The sequence below is a fragment of the Aquarana catesbeiana genome, linkage group LG08 (assembly GCF_042186555.1).
Source record: "Aquarana catesbeiana isolate 2022-GZ linkage group LG08, ASM4218655v1, whole genome shotgun sequence".
NCBI lineage: Eukaryota > Metazoa > Chordata > Amphibia > Anura > Ranidae > Aquarana > Aquarana catesbeiana.
In genome coordinates this window covers 270603388-270623681 of record NC_133331.1, presented here as the reverse complement: position 1 = coordinate 270623681, position 20294 = coordinate 270603388, and the positions used below count along the sequence as shown (strand labels likewise).

General features: G+C 43.3%; 1 protein-coding gene across 1 annotated transcript in view; it reads left to right on the top strand.

The window, feature by feature from the left end:
* The window catches only part of LOC141106741 (uncharacterized), a 172748-nt gene extending 156354 nt beyond the window's left edge, over positions 1-16394 (top strand). Inside the window, exons 15-18 of the mRNA XM_073597669.1 lie at positions 383-480; positions 4217-4316; positions 7578-7639; positions 9623-16394. Coding sequence (XP_073453770.1) covers positions 383-480; positions 4217-4316; positions 7578-7639; positions 9623-10912 — 1550 coding nt within the window. The 3' untranslated portion in view covers positions 10913-16394. The remainder of the gene's footprint in view (positions 1-382; positions 481-4216; positions 4317-7577; positions 7640-9622) is intronic.
* Positions 16395-20294: the final 3900 nt, after the last annotated feature.

The following is a 20294-nucleotide window of genomic DNA, read 5'->3' as shown; positions in this document are numbered from 1 at the left end:
ATGCAATACCGCATGTGGACAGAGGTGGGGGGGGGGGCACCGGAGAGACTAGGAAATACTCGAAGACTACTCGGAAACCCTCAGAAAGGCTCGGGAACACTCAGGAACAGAGTATTTCTGAGCGGCTCCAAGTGTCACCGGCGCCCCCGCACCTCTGGCCAAATGCGGTACTGCACACCGCAGAGGCTTGAATACTGCTCGTTTTGCGAGACAACACTCGCAAACCGAGTCAGTATTTTTAAAAAAAAATTGCTCGTATTGCAAAACGCTCGTTAACTGCATAATCTCGCAAACGTTAATCGTTAACTCGCAATCCGAGGTTTCACTGTATATGAAAATGATATACAGTATCCATGTGACTTTTTATGTGTGTTTCCTACAGATAGATCCAGTAACAGAAATATCCCAGGGAGATGCTCCAGTCCTCTTTATCCTCAGGATTCCACACAGGATGATCATAACATTTCAAACAATGCCCTGGTGAGTTGAAATTAAAGTAGAATTAAACCTTGCCATAAACGTTCTTCCATCTATGATGCCATATGCCTAGTAGGCTGTGGAATGTTTTTTGTTTTCTTTTCTTGTAACTTTTTGGCTTAAGATGTCCACATGCATACAGTGGGGAAAATACTTATTTGATCCTCTGCAGATTTTGTAAGTTTGCCCACTTACAAAGAAATGAAGGGTCTATAATTTTTATCATAGGTGCATTTTAACCACGTTAGGACCAGGCCTATTTCTGACGCTTGTTGCTTACAAGTTAAAATCAGTATTTTTTGCAAGAAAACCCCCAAACATTTTTATATCTATATATATATATATATATAGATATAAATAATATAGAGCTCTCTCTATCTCTATCTCTATCTCTATCTCTATCTCTCTATCTCTCTCTCTCTCTCTCTCTCTATCTCTCTCTCTATCTCTCTCTCTCTCTCTATCTCTCTCTCTCTCTCTCTCTCTCTCTCTCTCTCTCTCTCTCTCTCTCTCTCTCTCTCTCTCTCTCTCTCTCTCTCTCTCTATCTCTCTATCTATCTAATTTTTTAGCAGAGACCCTAGAGAATAAAATGGCGGTCTTTGCAATATTTTTTGTCACACTGTATTTGGGCAGCGGTCTTTCAAATGCAATTTTTTGGGAAAAAATACACTTCAATGAGTTAAAAAAAAAAAACAGTAAAGTTAGCCCATTTTTTTTTTTTTTTTTTGGTATAATGTGAAAGATGATGTTACGCCGAGTAAATAGATACCTAACATGTCACAGGCGACGCTTTAAACATTTTTAACGGTTACCTGTTTAGAGTTACAGAGGAGGTCTTACGCGAGACTAAGTGCTCTCTCTCTAACGATCGCAGCGATATGTGGGTTGAACACTTTATATTTGCGGGCGCTGAAACATGGAGGGATGGGGTGCTTTAAACATCTTTTATTTTTTTTTCTTATTTATTTTGCTTTATTTTATTTATTTTTACACTGTCCCTTTAGAAAAAAATTCTCTGATCCCTTTTATTACTGTCACAAGGAATGCTGCTTGTAATAACAGCCGAGTGGCTGCTTAGCCGCATTGGTTGTTATTACAAGAAAGCCGACTGTTGGCTCTAAAAAATGGGACTGGGGTGATGACTGCAGCTTCAGGCATGACTCCGATACAACCACTTGAGCAAAATGACGTACAGGTAGGTGATTTTGTCGCAAGTGGTTAAATGATAGCGAGAGAATATCAACCAATAATCCAGAAAAAAACACATGATGCAATAGTTATAAATTGAGTTGCACCTCAGTGAGTAAAATAAGTATTTGATCCTGTACCAACCAACAATAATTCTGGCTCCCAGACTGTCTACAGTATGTGCTCATGTGGTACACAGATTAGTCCTGTCAATGGAAGAAGGTGCTCCTAACGACAGCTCGTTATGTGTATAAAAGACACCTGTCCACAGAATCTCTTTCTTCCATTCAAACCCACCATCATGGGCAAGACCAAAGAGCTGTCAAAGGGCGTCAGGGAGAAGATTGTAGACCTGCACAAGGCTGGAATGGGCTACAAGACCATCAGCAAAAAGCTTGGTGAGAAGGAGACAGCTGTTGGAGCGATTATTCGCAAATAGAAGAAATGCAAAATGACCATCAATCACCCTCGATCTGGAGCTCCATGCAAGATTTCACCTCATGGGGTGAGGATGATCATGAGAAAAGTGAGGGATCAGCCCAGAACTACATGGGAGGAGCTTGTGAATGATCTCAAGACTGTTGGGACCACAGTCACCAACCAAACCATTGGTAACACAATACGCCGCCATGGATTGCAATTCTGCAGCACTCGCAAGGTCCCCCTCCTCAAGAAGGCACATGTACAGCCTTGTCTGAAGTTTGCCATTGAACATCTAAATGATTCAGAGAAAGATTGGGAGAAAGTGCTGTGGTCAGATAAGATCAAAATTGAGCTTTCTGGCATTAACTCAACTCGCCATGTTTGGAGAGGAAGAAAAATGCTGACTATAACCCTAAGAGCACCATCCCTACAGTCAAACACAGAGGTAGAAACATTATGCTTTGGGGCTGTTTCCCTGCTAAAGGTACAGTCCAACTTTTTGGCATTGAGGAGCCAATGGACAGGGCCATGTATTGTAAAATATTGGATGAGAACCTTCTTCCCTCAGCCAGAACACTGAAGATGGGTTGTGGATGGGTCTTCCAGCATGACGCTGCCCCAAAACATACTGCCAAGGCAACAAAGGAGTGTCTCAAGAAGAAGCACATTAAGGTCATGGATTGGTCTAGTCAGTCTCCAGACTTTAATCCTATCGAAAATTTATGGAAGGAGCTGAAACTTTGAGTTGCCAAGCGACAACCAAGAAACCTTAGGGATTTAGAGAAGATCTGTTAAGAGTGGAACAAAATCCCTCCTGAGATGTGTGCAAACCTGGTCACCAACTACAAGAAACATCTTCACCAAGTACTAAGTCTTGTTTTGCTTGGGGATCAAATACTTATTTTACTCACTGAACTGCAACTCAATCTATAACATTTGTATCATGTGTTTTTTTTTCTGGACCCTTTATTTTTGTGTAAGTGGGAAAACGTACAAAATCTGCAGGGGATCAAATAATTATTTTATCCACTGTAAAATTTATAGGTAATTTTGATCCAGGGAATATCTGATTGCCTCTCGGGGGATCAGGAAGGAATTGATTTTTGCTGGAGAAAATTGGGTCGTGCTTTGCTGGGTTTTTTTTTTTGCCTTCCTCCGGATGAACTTTGGGTATAATATTGTATAATTTTTCTTTTTTCGCTTTTATTGGTTGAACTAGATGGACTTGTGTCATTTTTCAACTACACTAACTATGTAATTATATGCAACATGCCGCGCTTGTCCCACCTTGTTCCCTTTAGGCAGTCCTGCTTTGGTACGCACTGGTGCACATCTTCCTCTGAGTCCCATAATTGCTTGTGCTCCCTTTGGACAGCAAGCTGTATGTGCTGGCATCCGCTTAGGGTCCACAAGCAGCTGGCATCCTATGGTGACAACACCGCTCCTGATTAGAAGGCTGCTCATGGAGTGTTGTCACCATAAAAATGCAAGAAAGTTACAGGATCTCAAAGTAATATTAAAACAAAGCTTGAAGAAAAGAAAGAGGAAATGTTGGTGAATCCGGACCCTAGATCTTTACTTCTTTGCTCTTGCTGCCCCTTTCTACCCTCATACCCACCCTCCTTTTTTTTTTTCTTTTTTTTTTATGTAATGTACTGTTCTGATTACTATAAGTTTAATTTCTGTTTCATGTATTTGGAAAAACTTTAATAAGATAAGATTGAAAAGGAAAAAATACAATTCTGGAGCCCCTGCAGGTCCTTCCTTTTCTCCTTTAATGGTGATGGTGGGTGGTGAACCTTGGATTCTCAAGAGGTGAGCTCCATCCAGTACATTAGTACTCTGACTTCAGGTTGATGACATGCCCCAGGGGGCAGATCCATGACACCCTGGGTTCACAGAAAGTGGGTTAAATGATACTGGCTGTCATTCAGCCCAAAAGACTGAGGGCATCTAGTGGTGAAAAGGAATCACTGCAGGGGGCAATTCCGGTTTGTAGGTGAGCATTTTTTCCTGTACAAGTCCATTCATTTTCAATATTTATTTTGCATGGCATTATGTGTATTTCTATTCTGTTTTATTTTATATAGCATACAATGTATTGAATAATGGATATGTGTTGTTCAGAATGAAAATCTCATTATTAAAGTAGAGGTGAAGGAAGAAGATGATCTATCTGGTAACGAGTCAAATAAGGAGGAGGAAATTCCTAGAGAGATCAGCACAGGTGAGTTTTATAAACATGAAAATCAGAAAAGAGTCTCAGATTATTTTTTTATTCCTTTATTGGCGATCCTGCCAGTAACACACAGCCTGTTATAGTGTGACAACACCCACTCACTGTATCTATTGAGGAGCAGTGTTGTCACCCTGATTTGTATACCTCCTCTCTTCATCTACATTGCACGGAAGGGATGTTATTTGATCATTTCACTAGACGGGATGTTATAAGAACATTGTAGTTATAGAAAGATTGTGTATTTTCTGTAGTTGCAGAAAGTGTACTTAGTCTGAAAAAACAAATGTCGCCACCAATCTAAGGACTGGTGTAGCTGCAATATTTTACATTATTGTTTTTGGTTTTAGATATCCTTTTGGGCCAAAAATACACAAATTGACAGCAGTGTTCTAGAACAGTGGTCCCCAACCTCTCCGGCAACAGGGACCACCTCATAGAAGACAACCCTTTCTATCCTATAGACTGTAGCAGTGTATGGGTCTCACCAGTGCTCTGTGACCATCCTGTCCCTGTCCTGGCTCTCCTCCCTCCCCTTCTCGTTGTTCTCCCCCTTCTCTTCATTACTCTTCCTCTTCTTCCCACTTGTCACCAATGTGACCAAAGAGAGGGAAGGGAAAAGTGGTGGTGGGTGAAGGGGAATGAGCGCCCTCTGGTGGTTGGAGGGTGGCAGTGCAGGCTGTGTTTGCTCGCTCGCCTGCCGCCCACCTCTGGACACCAGTCCACCGCCTGAAGGTTGGAGACCTCTGTTTACAAACAAAAATTGTGGTCACCTGACTATCACACCTACACCGTATGGCCAGCAGGATGCAGACCCTCCTCCAAATGAATGAGTTCAAGTGCTTCCTGTGAAGAGTACTGTTAATGCATGCAAAGACATTTTAGGCAATTGTGCTCTTCCAACTTTGTAGTAAGAATTTGGGGAACACCCCTTTCCAGCAAGACTGTGCCCCTGTGCACAAAGCCAGCCCTATAAACACATGGTTTGACCAGTTTGGTGTGAAGGAACTCGAGTGGTGAGCCCTGACCTCCACTCTACAGAACTCATTTGGGATGATTTGGAATGCTGATTGTGAGCCAGATCTTCTCATCCAACACCAGTACCTTACCTCACAAATGCTCTTTTAACTGAATGGACACAAATTCCCACAGACACACTCTGAAATCTTGTGGAAAACCTTCCCAGATGGATGGAGGCTGTTATAGCAGCAAACAGAGAAGAATGTGACTTAATGCCAATAGTTTTGGAATGGGATGTCCAACAAGCTGACATAAGTGTGATGGTCAAGTGTCCACAAATAGTGTACACGAGCCTATTAAGAAGTCCACATCTCTAAAAATGGGCCTCTGTTAGACAATACCGTAGTGCTTTTCTGCTTACGTTGTACGTTGAGGGAGAACTCTGTATGCTCGGGTCTCTATGTTGAGGGTCTTTTCCCATCTTCTCACTTCTGGCAGTAGAAGGTATCACTACGGGTCCAGGGCATTGCTCCATAATAATGCCCATGGTTTTGAAATGGGATGTCCAACAAGCTCATATAGGTATCATAGCTGGTGTCCACAAATGGTGTACATGATCTTAACACCATTCACACTTGTACGACTCCAAATTTGCATGACTTTGGAGTGCAACTTTGGTGCAACTTTGTATGGGTGCGACTTGGATGTGACTTATTGTCCCTCTGCAAAGTCTGACCCACTGTTGCATGTAAAAAATTCAGGTACGACTTTCATGCAACTTTTGAGGGTTAACATTGAAGTATATGGCCCTCCAAGTTGCACATGAAAGTCAGACCAAAGTAGTGCATGAACTACTTTGAAGTCGCTATGACTATATATATATATGTATGTGTGTGTATGTGTGTGTGTGTGTGTTTGTATATATATATATATATATATATATATATATATATATATATATATATATATATATATATTGTGGCAAAAGCCGATCAGTGGGTGCCAGCCGATGGATGTCCGATGGCACCCGCTGATCGGCGAGGAGAGACACAGGACAAGGCACAGTTCCGTCCTGTCAGCGGGGATGTGCTGGATTTTGTTTCCCTGCAAAGCAGAGAATAAAATCCATCACATCCCTTAGTGAAAGCACCATACAGTGTACACAAAACACTTATCAGGCCCACAGATAACCCTTTGATTGCCCCTGATGTTTAACCCCTTCCCAGCCAGTGTCATTAGTACAGTGACAGTGCATATTTTTAGCACTGATCACTGTGATCACTGTGTTGGTGTCACTGGTTCCCACAAAGTGTCAGTCAGTGTCAGAATGTTCACCACAATATCGCAGTCCCACTATAAGTCGCTGATCGTCATAATTACTAGTATATACAGAATTAATTAAAAATTCCAGTATATATCTCATAGTTTGTAGACGCTAAAACTTTTGCAAACCAATCAATATATGCTTATTGGGATTTCTTTTTACCAAAAATATGTAGCAGATTACATATTGGCCTAAATTTATAAAGAAATTTAATTTGTTACATTTTTTTTTTATTGGATAGGTTTTATAGCAGAAAGTAAATAAAAATTGTTTTTTTTTTATTTTCTTCAAAATTGTCAGTCTTTTTTCGTTTAAAGCGCAAAAAGTGTGGCTTTGTCTTTTATTTTTTGCCATTTTTTTTGCATCTGCTCCATTATAGAAATTTTTCACTAAAGACTAAAATTTCATATGAAACCTAACATATAGTGTATATAACGTAATGTAGTGCCATATAGCAAAAAAAATTCTTGTCATGAAGGGGGAGGGGGGTAAATCTCCATGTCAAGTGGTTACATCACACATGTGAATGGTTATCATCGAAAAACATGGGGTACAACTTGTCCTGCTAGTCTGATATCCAAATCTGATATCCAAAGTTGCATGACAAGTCGCATAAATGCGAATGGGGTCCTCCAACAATTTAGCAGTTTCAAAAAACAGCACCATGGCAACTGCAGATAACACAGAAGCCAATATGGCAGCTTCCTTGGCTGAAAACAATAGGAGGGTTTAGGTTCGTTTTAGGAAGTCCACATTTGTAAAGAAAAGGGTTAGATCATACTTGATGACTCTTCTGCCGAGGGTTTCTTCCTATCTTCTCACCCCTGTCGGTAGAAGACATCAGTACCAGGGCAGTCCAGGGCACAGTTGTCAGCCATCATAATTGGCACATAGAGACAGGACTGGGGTGTTGGGGAAGGTGTATGCTGCTTCTGAAGAAAAGGGTTGACCATTCCTGTTCTTTTCAGATGGACGATACAGAAGATTAAAAATGCGGAAACGTCAACTCGCTGCTCCGAATGGAGAAAAGGTAAGTTTAGCATAGTTCATGGTGGGTTCCATGTTTCTTACGTGACAGACTTCTCTGGACAGATCATGAAATGCTGTTAAAATTCAGATGGGTATAGCAGAGGCTCATTGATTAAAAGACAAGTGTGACAGACCCAATCGGGACAGGGACTTTTGGAGGGGGCTGCAGGGTAGCCTCTTGCCTACTGACTATGGGCCGTGGCATTTGAGGGATCTACGAGCATTCAGGAAGATGTCCTGTTATATGATGCGAGATGGCATTATTACATTTAACAGTCAAGGAAGCCATGATGGTCTCTGCCAACTTGAAACACAGTGGGAAGATGGGTGTGAAAAGAAGGCTGGTTAATGAGATTTGGACAGCCCTGGGTCTTCTTGAATATTGGTGCCAGACTGTCTGGGTGGACAATGCCCTGAGTCACCTAGGCTTGTCTAGGTGACTAGTTGTTAATAAGTTTATGTTAATTAGATCAGATCACTATCAGATATTAGTTGCTAGATGTGGATTAGCATACTGTTGCTAAGCTGTTGCTTAGATGTTAATGTAATCAGGCTTTTATCTGATCTTGTGTGGTTTATATTCTGTGTGAGTTTACAATAGAGTTCCAGTTTGCACCTAAGCTAGTGTCGTCTAGCTCTTGGGTGCTCAGCTATAATACCTGGTTCCAGACTGGAGGACGCTGTATACCCTGGGAAGCACCCAAACTGGGCATTGGACGGTCCGTCACAGGAAGGTGTAATGGTTTTTACCAAATGTTATTTTAAATACTTTTTTATTTGAAAACATTGATGTTTTATATATTAGTATTTGAATTATTTTTACTATATTAATCATTTATAATTTGATGCATTTTCATGCACGCTTTTTGGCAGCCTCTTTATAACTAGCTATACCCGATGGGTCTTGTCTTACTTTCTTTTTTTTTTTTCCTAATACTTATAGATGGACTCAGGAATAGTAGATAATTCTGTATTTATATTGCTGTCACTGACCCTTTCCCACTGTCAGTAGTACAAGAAAAAGGGAGTCAGGTTGTCAGAAAAATACTCCCAGTAGTAATAACCTGTGTGTTTTGTTTCCCAGTGACAGTAGTACAAGAAAAAGGGAGTCGGGTTGTTAAAAAAATACTGACAGTAGTAATAAACTGTGTGTTTTGTTTAGGACTGTGTCACCGCTGGAGAGATTTCCCATTACTTCCTTTCCCTATAGTAAGTGACGGAAAAGTTCTCTAGTGGAGCACAGACCACAGTAAAAATTAGACAGAGATTATCTCCTATTCTACTTTGTCCAAAACAAACAAAATCATGAAGTTGAGTGAGTTGGAGAACAGAGTTGAGTATGCAAGTCATTTAGCATGCTATGTAATCTGATCTCCCCAGCCCTATAGTTGTTTCACACAGTCAATGAACTGTTGCTTTGCGCTCACCACATACTGCCTGCAAGTGTTTATTATGAAATATTCATATGCAATATTTTAAACATAACTGGAAACATTTAATTTTTACTCCTGATTGTAAAAAAGAAAAAAATCAGATAAAAGCTATTTATTCTCTTTTACATGTGATTTAAAGCAGGGGTTTCTAACCCCCAGGCCATGGAGCGTTGCTGGTCCGTGGTATGTTGGGCTGTGCAGAGGTGGGTGGGCAGCAGGCAGTGAGCCTGCATAACCTGCACTGTCACCCACCCACCACCAGAGGGTGCCTGCTTCTTGTCTCCCAGCATTACTACTCCCTTCCCTCTCTGTGGTCATCTTGCCTACGGAGAGGAAGAGGGAGCAGAAGGGGAAGAAGGAGGAGGGCCAGGGCGGCCCAGAGGTGGCAGGTTGTGGCAACACCTCCAACCTCCCTCCGAGGTGACGAGCAGCACACACACCAACTCAGTTACCACCCAACCCCCCCTCACCCCCTCTTTTAGGGCGATTTTTTTTTTTTTTTAAAGTTATGGAAAAAAAGTTGTAAAATATAAATCTGTGTTTCCTTTTAGAGAAAATCAAGAATCGGTAAGCCGTTGTCTTGCAGCGACTGCGGAAAGAGGTTTTCACAGAGGTCCCAGTTAAACTATCACAGGCGGATACACACAGGAGAGAAGCCCTACTCGTGTCCTGACTGTGGAAAATGTTTCAGGCAAAAAGATCATCTACTCCGGCACCAGATCACCCACACGGGGGAGAAGCCATACTCGTGTCTGGAATGTGGGAAGCTTTTTACCCAGAAGGCCTCTCTTGGCAAACACCAGGCTTTACACTCGGGGGAGAAGCCCTATTCATGCTCGGACTGCGGGAAGTCTTACCGGCAGAAGTCAACACTGGTGAAACACCAGCAGGTCTCCATGAAGAAGAAACCTTTCTCCTGCGATGACTGTGGGAAATGCTTTGAGAAGAAATCCATCCTCATTGGGCATCGGAGAACCCACACGGGCGAAAAGCCGTTTACCTGTGCTGAGTGCGGGAGGAGCTTTGCTTTGCGCTCAACCCTCCTGGTTCATCAGTCCATCCACTCTGGTGACAAGCCGCTCTCATGTTCCCTCTGTGGAAAGGGCTTTCTGCACAAGTCCCGTCTTATCCTCCATCTTAGAGTCCACACGGGGGAGAGGCCCTTCTCCTGCTCGGAATGTGGAAAGTGTTTTATGCGCAGAGCCCGGCTGGTTGAACATCAGAGGCGCCACACGGGAGAGAAGCCATATTCATGCTCTGAATGTGGCCAGAGATTCACGGAGAGGCAATTGCTCAACTTCCATCAGAAGAAGCACGCTGATAAGAGCCAAAACTCCTGCATGATCTGTGGCAGATGCTTCATACACAAGTCCAGCTTGGTCAAACACTGGAAAATACATACCGGTGAGAAGCCGTTTTCCTGCGGCGAATGTGGGAAAAGCTTTGCTCATAAATCGCACTTAGACCGGCACCAAAACATCCACACTGGCGAGAGGCCTTTCTCCTGTGAAGAGTGCGGAGAAACCTTTCGGTGGAAGACCTCCTTTGTCGAACACCAAGCCATGCATTCAGGCAAGAGGCCATTCTCCTGTTCAGACTGCAGGAAATGCTTTGCACACAAGTCACAGCTGGAAAGGCACCAGAGGGTTCACACTGGGGAAAAGCCCTTTTCCTGTGCAGAGTGCGGCAAGTGTTTCCGGTGGAAGGCCGACATGGTCTGCCACCAGGCCACGCACAGTAGTGAGAATCCATATTCATGTCCAGATTGTGGAAGATCCTTCACCAGGAAGTCTTCCCTCAACAGACATCAGAAAAAGCAACTGTGTGCAAAACCAGTTTGACGTCCATGCAGATCGTCCCTACAAGCCTCAAATTGCATAGGACATGATATTTTTTGCATCTGTAGATACAAAGGAAAGACTGACCCGCTCCAAGTCCTGAGCCTATTCCTCTGGCCCCCCTCAAGTGCTGGCTTTAGAAGCCAATCCTGCTCGGCACATATGGCAAAAACGAAAGACAACGGCGCACTTCCATAGAATCCCACCATGAAGTTTAACTACCAGCCAACCGCTCACAGTAAATATACTGTGAGCGGGCGACGGGTACAGGCACAGTCCCATACATGTACATGATGGCCTTCTTCCAGGTTTGGGGCACGCACGCACTTGCCCCTGCCGACCCATGCTGCGAGTGGACACGGCAGGCGTTTGGCAGCAGATTTCAGCCAGTATGTTGGCTGAAATCAGCTGATCGGCTGTGTCCAATCACACAGAGAGTTTTGTGTTTACAAACACACAGAACTCTGTGTACAGCGAAGAGCGGTCTGGCTGTTTCTTCTTCCTGAAAAGCAGGGAGAAAAAACAGCCAGATTAGTAAGTAAAAGCAGCACACAGGTAACCTCTTAATTGCCCCTAGATGTTAATCCCCTCCCAGCCAGTGTCATTAGTACAGTATTATCACTGATCACTGTATTAGTGTCAATAGCGACGTCAGTGTCAGTGACCCTTCCTGCCAGTGTCTGTTAGCACCAGATTGCCCGCCACCCTTAAACAGTCACACTATATGTCTCTGATCACCAAAGTTACAGTATAGCGTCTATAGCTACATAAATTCCAGTATATATACCATAGTTTGTAGTTTCTATAGTTTTCACACAAACCAATTAATCATTTTTAATATTTTTTTTTTACCAAAGACATGTAGCAGAATACATCTTGGCCTAAATTAAGAAATTTGATTATATTGGATATGTTTCATAACAGAAAATCTTTTTTTTTATTCAAAATTTTATGTCTTTTTTTTCATTTATAAAATAAATAACCCAGTGGTGATCAAATACCACCAAAAGAAATGCTCTATTTGTGTGAAAAGTTATATTAATTTTATTTGGGTACAGCATTGAATGACCGGGCAGTTTCCAGTTAAAGTAGCACAGTGCTGAACAGCAAAAAATGGCCGTGAAGGGGGGTAAAACCTTCCGGAGGTCTAGTGGTTTATCAAAGCAGTAGGCTTCTAACATAGTCCCTGCTCTAAGCCATGCCTCTCAGAGGGAGCTATATCGGATGCCCACCACTTTGATTTATCTTCATGGTGGGACTTTATGGAAGTGCGGCTTTGTCTTTTGTTTTTGCCATTTTTTTGCATCTGCTCCATTATAGATATTCTTCAGTAAAGACTAACATTTCTTCCATTATTTGGAAGGGATTGATCTGTGATTTAGAACATTCAGCTCATTTACCTATTATGTGAGAACAGAGGGAATTGTAAAGACAGAGCTCTTTTTTTTTTTGACATTCGCTGTGATCTGGTGGACAGGTTGCCAGAGGAGGTTCTACCATAAATGCACTCAGTTCTCTGGTAGTGCCGGTGCTCAACCATTCAGCCTATTACCTACTGTAGTAGAGCAACGGAATGTAAAAAACAAAACTTATTAAAAACTATCCATGATGAGGTGGGCTGGGAGATATGCCGCAAATACTTATTTAATTCATTTCAATTAGGATTCATTGGATTCTATCAGGACTGATTTTTGGATGAAGGGGGGAGGGGGGTGTCTGCTATAGATGTGTGTTCTGTTCCTTGAGGATCTATTGCATCATCGATCAAAACAATGGCTTATCCCGTGACTATCCAATAAACGTTTATGAGCCAAGTACTGTAAAATTATGAAAAGCATAGCCTTTGTGAGGGCAGAAAGTATTCAGAAGTTTCCAGGAGAATTCCTTTAAAGGTGATTTCCTTACCTTTTTCCAGATAGTGCCATGGTGCTTTGGGCTACCGTCACATGTGCAACCAGAGCCAGAAGGAGGACGGTGTCTGGTACAGCATGCGCAGTGTTGATAGAAATCTACATAAGGCCCCACGTTCTCGGAAAAGTTGGTCAATGCATGTAGTCAACAACTATCACCAAATCTGATTACAGAACGTCATGTCAGCCATTGAGCATCTGTCATGATACATCATTAAAATAAGTGTTTATACTGTTTATAAACCAGAAAAAAACACTGTCTCACCCCGCTCTGCACATGCTCAGTTGCTCTGCATTTTTAGGCACTGTTGAGATTGTAGAGGCCGTTCTGCTGACAGCCTTAAAGTGGAAGTAAGCCCTCGTATTGTTTTCAGCCAAGGAAGCTTCCATCTTGGCCTCTGTTTAATCTTCAACTGCCATGATGCTGCACATGTGATCAGTTATGACTCCAGCCATTGGATGGTTTGAAAGTTTGGTTGAGAGCACAACCAATGTGACAGTTAGCATTTCCAGCATGTCGGGAATGTAACTCTTTTTTTTTTTTTTTTTAACTTTTAAATCAATGGGTTTACTTCCGCTTTAAGGGCCAGTTCACACCAGATGCAGTTCCGTGCGCTTTTTTTCTGCACTAAAAATGCATGCACAGTGTTTTCCATGCATGCCAATGCAGTCAGTTTCTGGTCTGTTTCTGCACCGGAAACTGACCTGGAACTGACTGCATTGGCATGCATTGAAAACACTGTGCATGCATTTTTCAACTGGAGCCTTTGGAATACATGAAAAACACGATGCATGCATTTTTGCGGCCAGTTCACACCACAAAAATCCACTCCGGATACGTTCCAGATCAGTTTTTGCTTACAGTTCACGCCACACGCAGTTCCAACGCAGTTGCGATTTTGATACAATTTGCTATGTCCCAGTACAGTTCTCAGAAAAAAAAAGTAGAGCATGCTGCATTTTTTCTGCACCGGAAACTGACTGGAACTGACTGCACTGGTGTGAACTAGAGCCATTGGAATACATGGGAAACACCGTGCATGCATTTTTAGTGCAGAAAAAAGCACACGGAACTGCACCTGGTGTGAACTAGCACTTGTGCAGAAAAATAGTGCACGGAACTGCATCTGGTGTGAACTAGCACTAAAGCAGAATCAAACCATCCAATCCTTTACACTACAGCCAAGGAAGCTGCTTCTGTTTGATCTGCAACTGCCATGGTGTTGCACATGTGATCAATTATAACACCAGCTATTTGATGGTTTGACAATTTGGTTGACAGCACAATCAAATCAAACTGTTTTTTGAAACTGGTAAATTGATGGGTTTAGTTCTGCTTTATGGTCTACAGCTGGGGCTCTGGGCTTCAGCAAAATGTCAGCCTCCAGCAAGAAGAAACAGGAACAATGCTGGAGGCAATTTACAGCACACAGTCATGTTGGTAGCATAGTTCTTAAAGTGAAGTTCCACCCGAAATTGAACTTCCGCTTTAAGGGAGGTGACCCCCTGACATGCCACATTTGGCATGTCATTTGTTAGGGGGGGGGGGGGGGGGCGGATACCCTCTTTTTAGAGGGTCCCAGCTCCCACTTTCTCCCGGCGCACCGTGGCACCGGAAGGGAGATCACCTCTCCCCCCCTTCTTCCTGGCAATCATCTGGGACACGTCACAGGACCCAGATGATTGCCCGGCCAGTCACGGTGCGCGGCGCGGCTCACGCATGCACAGTGGGTGCCACAACCGGGCACCCACCGTGACAATGCCAGCACCACAGAGAGGAGAGGGAGACAAGCGGGGCTTCGTTCACCCCGCATCGCTGGACCCTGGGACAGGTAAGTGTCCGATTATTAAAAGTCAGCAGCTGCAGTATTTGTAGCTGCTGACTTTAATTTTTTTTTTTAAGCAGAACTCCGCTTTAATGTGGAATGTATGTTCCTTGCTAAAGAACATTCTTTTTTATCAAGTTGTTATGGGTAAAGTTCTGCTTTAAAGTGGCTGTAAATCATAGTCCTCAACCACTGCCATCCCTTCTGTTTTATCCAAGATGCAAAGCACTGTGTGTGTTTTTTTTTTTATTATTCTAATCCTAAATACCTTTTCTCATAGCTCCTCTGTGCTGTCACAAGTCTCTCCTTCCCCCAATCTAAAGAATGCGGAGGGAGGGGCTAAGATACCCCTCTGATGGCAGCCAGACAGCAAAGGAAGGTCACGTGACTGCACATCAGTGCTGTGCAAGAAGATATTTAGGAGTAGAATAAAAAAACAGAAAACGAACACACTGTATTTTGTATATTGATAAAATAGAGGGGAGGCAAGTTTATTTTTAAATGTTACTTTCATGCTACAGGGAACAGCAGCAGCAGGGCAGGGGTGGGGAGGAGATCGGCTTGCACACACAGGCTTTGGAACTGACAGGCAGGGAGGGAGGGGGAGAGGGAAAGACTGACCACACAGCAAGATGATGGAGGCTTGTAAACTGACCACGGTATCATGGATCAGCAGCCATGATTACTGTGTGGTCAGTACACACAGGGGGACACAGGAATAGGCAGGATCAACCACATATTTTAGATCAAAGAAAGGAACAAATTACACTGCAGAAGCACCATGATATAGATCATGCCTTTAAGGAACAGCAGCTTTTTTTTTTTTTCCTTTTAGGGTTACAACCGTTTTAACTAATTTTCATGTCCCTTTTCGGTTCTTCAGGAAAAAAGAATTGACGTGTTATAGATGATTTTACCACGATTCACGGTTTTTATTAATTTTTTAGAATTCTTTTTATTGAAAAGTTTGAGTTAAAGATACAAAACTGTTGTTGGGCAAATTTAAAAACATGGTAAAAAACGCACTACATGTTTCCTGACCCTTTCCAAAAACGCAGAGGCACAAAAATGCATTTATGTGAACGTTTTCCATAGGAGTCCATGTTAAAAATAATGTCCTGTGTTTCTGCAAAAAACATGAAAAAATGCATTGGCATGAATGGAGCCTTATGGAATGTGATGGGAGAGTAGTTGACAAGCATTGGAAAAGGAACTAATAATAACGGAGGTCCTCCAAAAACTGCATGCCAAGGCTTACCAAATTCAGCTGACATTTTTTTATTATGATATTTTAGAAGACTGATAAATTAATAATTTCCTGCAGCGTTTTCATGCCCTCCGTAGTTCAGCAGCTGTCCCTCCATGTAAAACTTGGGGTGTGCATTAAACAGACACCTTCAACGATTGATTTTAGCATTTCTCAAGACAGTGTTATAAATTCTATCACCGTATTTTTGCTCTATATTTATATATATATATATATATATATATATATATATATATATATATATATATATATATATAAAACTTTTTGACAGACAGGAGCCTGAACAATTTTTCTGCTTTTCTTTGTATCCACTAAATTATTTCTGTCTGAAAAAACTTTGATAAAAACCCAACACACAGGCGGCCTTGTATAGAGACGCAGGCTACATGATCTTTGTATACTACAGTATTATGGCTTTTTATTTAAATTTTTGAAGTTGCGATGACCAGTAAATAAATACAGACTCATTTTAATAAACCGTTTTTGCCTTTTTCCTGACACATCATGGGCCGAAATATAAAGTACATGGGCATGTTGGTTAGGATAGCCTAAGTAGATCACAGTGCGCTATTGCTCCCATGCCTTTGATTGGCTAGTTCTGTTGTTAAAACACATTTTTTTAAATTTTGGATAAAGAGGGAAAGAATATAACTTGGGTTTTTAGTCGCCATTCACAGTTGAGTGTTTTGTTGCATGATTCTTGAAGTGTGACAGCGTTCACAATGAAGAATACTATTATTCTCAAAGGGCCTGAATGTTGTGTCACCTTCCACGTGAAGCTTGGAAAAATTCAATGAGCTTCTTCGGGACAGGATCGCACTGTTTTGGTTCCATAGATCTTAATGGGCTCACCTCAAAGAACGCTTGAAAGAAGTGTATACATACATTTTTCAGATGCTCCAATTAAAAAGCCAAAATGTGTGATTCTACTGTGTACTACAGGTAACGTGTACACACAGGCAAAGAAAAGCCTCTAAATCACCTGACTAAGCTCACTCCAAGTGTCATTGGGGGCTTATTGGGGTCTAGGTCCCTGCTGAGGAAGTTTTCTCACAGTGAAGGTCCAGTTCATACCTAAATGGTTTGAAGCGTGTTTTCCCATGGTACCATCATTTACATTCTTTCAGAAAGGCAGACTGCTTTCCTTCTCAACAGCTATCTATTCAGAAGATCTCAGATCTATTACAAACTACACTTATGTCTATAGGGTGGTTACGCTGCCTTGAGGGTCTCCCTGGAGCCCCAACGTAGCCACCTCTACGTGTGTGCTCCTGACTGGCCCCATGAGTAAGCTCCGGTGGGAGTAGGGGAAAGTGTTGGGGGTGTGGCATGATGGACGTCCAGGCTGAGACTGCCATTTATTATCACACAGCAGGCTTGGACTTGATGTGCAGCTCCCGGGACACCTCATCATTCTCTACCATTGCCTGGAGCATAGACGAGCTCCCTGCCCGGCCAGCACTCACAGCCGTGGGCACAGGACTTCATTCCCATACAGCCTGAGCGACCTACACACATATGCTTGCTCCCAACTGGGACCACATCCGCATAAGAGCACACCCTGGGTACAGAATAACTCTTCAGTAACTAGATGGTTGCTGTGCCCATCAACTCTTAGATTGACAGCAACACTGGAAAAAGATGGCAAAAATTGGTTATTGAATAAAAGCTTTCAACCTGCTGTCAACCTAAATGCTGGTGGGCAGAGCAGCCAACTTGCTCCTGATGAGTGGTCTGTGCTCAGAACATTTTCAATAGAGAATGTGGGCGTTGTCAGACAGCAGTGGGCAAGTTTCGAAAAGGTTAAAAAAAAAAAAAAGTGCAGCCAGAAAAGTATTGAAAAGAAAGCATTAACCTATTGATGAAGGTTTAACACTACTTTATGAGTTAGAACATCTAACAATGTCATACTGCTGTCTGTATCTTCTTGTTCTGGTGACAAAGGTTCCCATTTCTTGCCCTGTAATCACAGAACAGGAAATTAAAGAATATCTCCTTAATTGGGAGGGTGACAGTGTTGCATACATCAAAAGGTATTTACTCTGTTTCCTGAGCAAGGAAAATCTCAGAGTACACAGGAACCCAACCCAACCCTCCAACATTGCCTGCCAACTCACCTACATGCCCTTCCCTCTCCATTACATCAGTACCAACTTAAAATGGCAGACTCTCACCAGTGCTCCGATGACCCCATCTTCCTCTCATGAGTAGTTTAATGACCCTTCATTCCTCCTACTAGTACTCCCATGACCGTTCCTCTCACCAGTACTCCTTTAACCTTTCATCAATACTCCTATGACCCTTGCTCTTACTATTGTTCCCATAACCTTTCCCCACCATCCTCTTATCAATACCCCCATGACCCCTTTTCTTACCAGTACCACTAAAACCCTTTCTCTTACTTCCATGACCATTCCCACCCTTCCTCTTACCAGTACTCCTATGAACCTTCTTTCCCCATGTTCCTTTCACCAGGACTGTTATGACCCTTCTTTTCTCTTACTAGTACTTCCATGACCCATCCCCACCTTCCTTTCATCCATACTCCTTTGACTTTTCCTTCCTCCCCCACCTTCCCCTAAGAGCCGGTTCACACTAGAAGCGGCACGACTTGCAGGTCGCCTCATCGAGGCGACCTGCACACGACTGCCACGGCGACTTGCAAGGCGACTTCTGTATAGAAGTCTATGCAAGTCGCCCCCAAAGTAGTACAGGAACCTTTCTTCTAAGTCGGAGCGACTTGCGTCGCTCCGATTAGAACGGTTCCATTGTACAGAACGGGAGGAGATTGTCAGGCGGCTAGGTCGCCTGACAAGTCGCCCCCGTGTGAACCGGCTCTTACTAGTACTTATTTGACTATTCCTTCCCCACTTCCCTCTTACCAGTACTCCTTCGACCCTTCCTTTGATACCTTCTTCTCACTAGTACACCCTATGACTTCTCCTTCCTCTTGCTATTACTCTTTTTATCCTTCCCCCTACTTCCTCTCATTAGTACTGCTTTGACCTTTCCGTCCCCCTTCTTCCTCTCACCAGTACTCCTTTTATCCCTCCTTTACTTCCTCTCATCAGTACTCCTATGGCCTTTCCATCCCCCTACTTCCTCACCAGTACTCCTATGACCTTTCCCTCCCCCTATTTCCTCTCAGCAGTACTCCCATGACCCTTCCTTCCCCATGTACCTCTCACCAGTACTCCTATGACACTTCCTTCCCCATATTACTCTCATTAATACTTCCATGATGCTTTCTTCCCCATGTTCCTCTCACCAGTATTCCCATGACCCTTCCTTCCCTTCGCTAGTACACCTATGACCCTTCCTTTCCTTCACCAGTACTCCTATGACCCTTCCTTACCCGTGTACTTCTCACCAGTACTCCTATGACACTTCCTTCTCCACGTTCCTCTCACCAGTACTTCCAAGACCCTTCCTTCCCCGTGTCCCTCTTACCAGTACTCCCATGACCCTTCCTTCGCCATATTCCTCTCACCAGTACTCACATGACCCATCCTTTCCTATGTTCCTCTCACCAGTACTCCCATGACCCTTCCTTTCCCATGTTCCTCCCACCAGTACTCCCATGACACTTCTTTTCCCATCTTCCTCTCACCAGTACTTCCATGATCCTTCATTCCCTGTGTTCTTCTCACCAGTACTCCTATGACCCTTCCTTTCCCATGTTCCTCTCACCAATACTTCCATGACCCTTCTTTTCCCATGTTCCTTTCACCAGTGCTCCCATGACCCTTCCTTCCCTGTGTTCTTCTCACCAGTATTCCCATGACCCTTCCTTCCCTGTGTTCTTCTCACCAGTACTCCCATGACCCTTCCTTCCCCATGTTCCTCTCACCAGTACTCCTATGACCCTTCCTTCCCTTCACCAGTACTCCCATGACCCTTTCCTTCCCCATGTTCCTCTCACCAGTACTTCCATGACAATTCCTTTCCCATGTTCCTCTCACCAGTACTCCCATGACCCTTCCTTCCCTGTGTTCCTCTCACCAGTACTCCCATGACCCTTCCTTCCCTGTGTTCCTCTCACCAGTACTCCCATGACCCTTCCTTCCCTGTGTTCTTCTCACTAGTACTCCCATGACCCTTCCTTCCCTGTGTTCTTCTCACTAGTACTCCCATGACCCTGCCTTTCCCATGTTCCTCTCACCAGTACTCCCATGACAATTCCTTTCCTGTGTTCCTCTCACTAGTACTCCCATGACCCCTCCTTCCCAGTGTTCCTCTCTCCAGTACTCCCATGACCCTTCCTTCCCGGTGTTCTTCTCTCTAGTACTCCCATGACCCTTCCCAGGGCCGGTCTTGCTTACACACGGTCAAGCCAAAGTCCAACCGTCCAGAACGCGGTGACGAACAGCACGTATGACAGG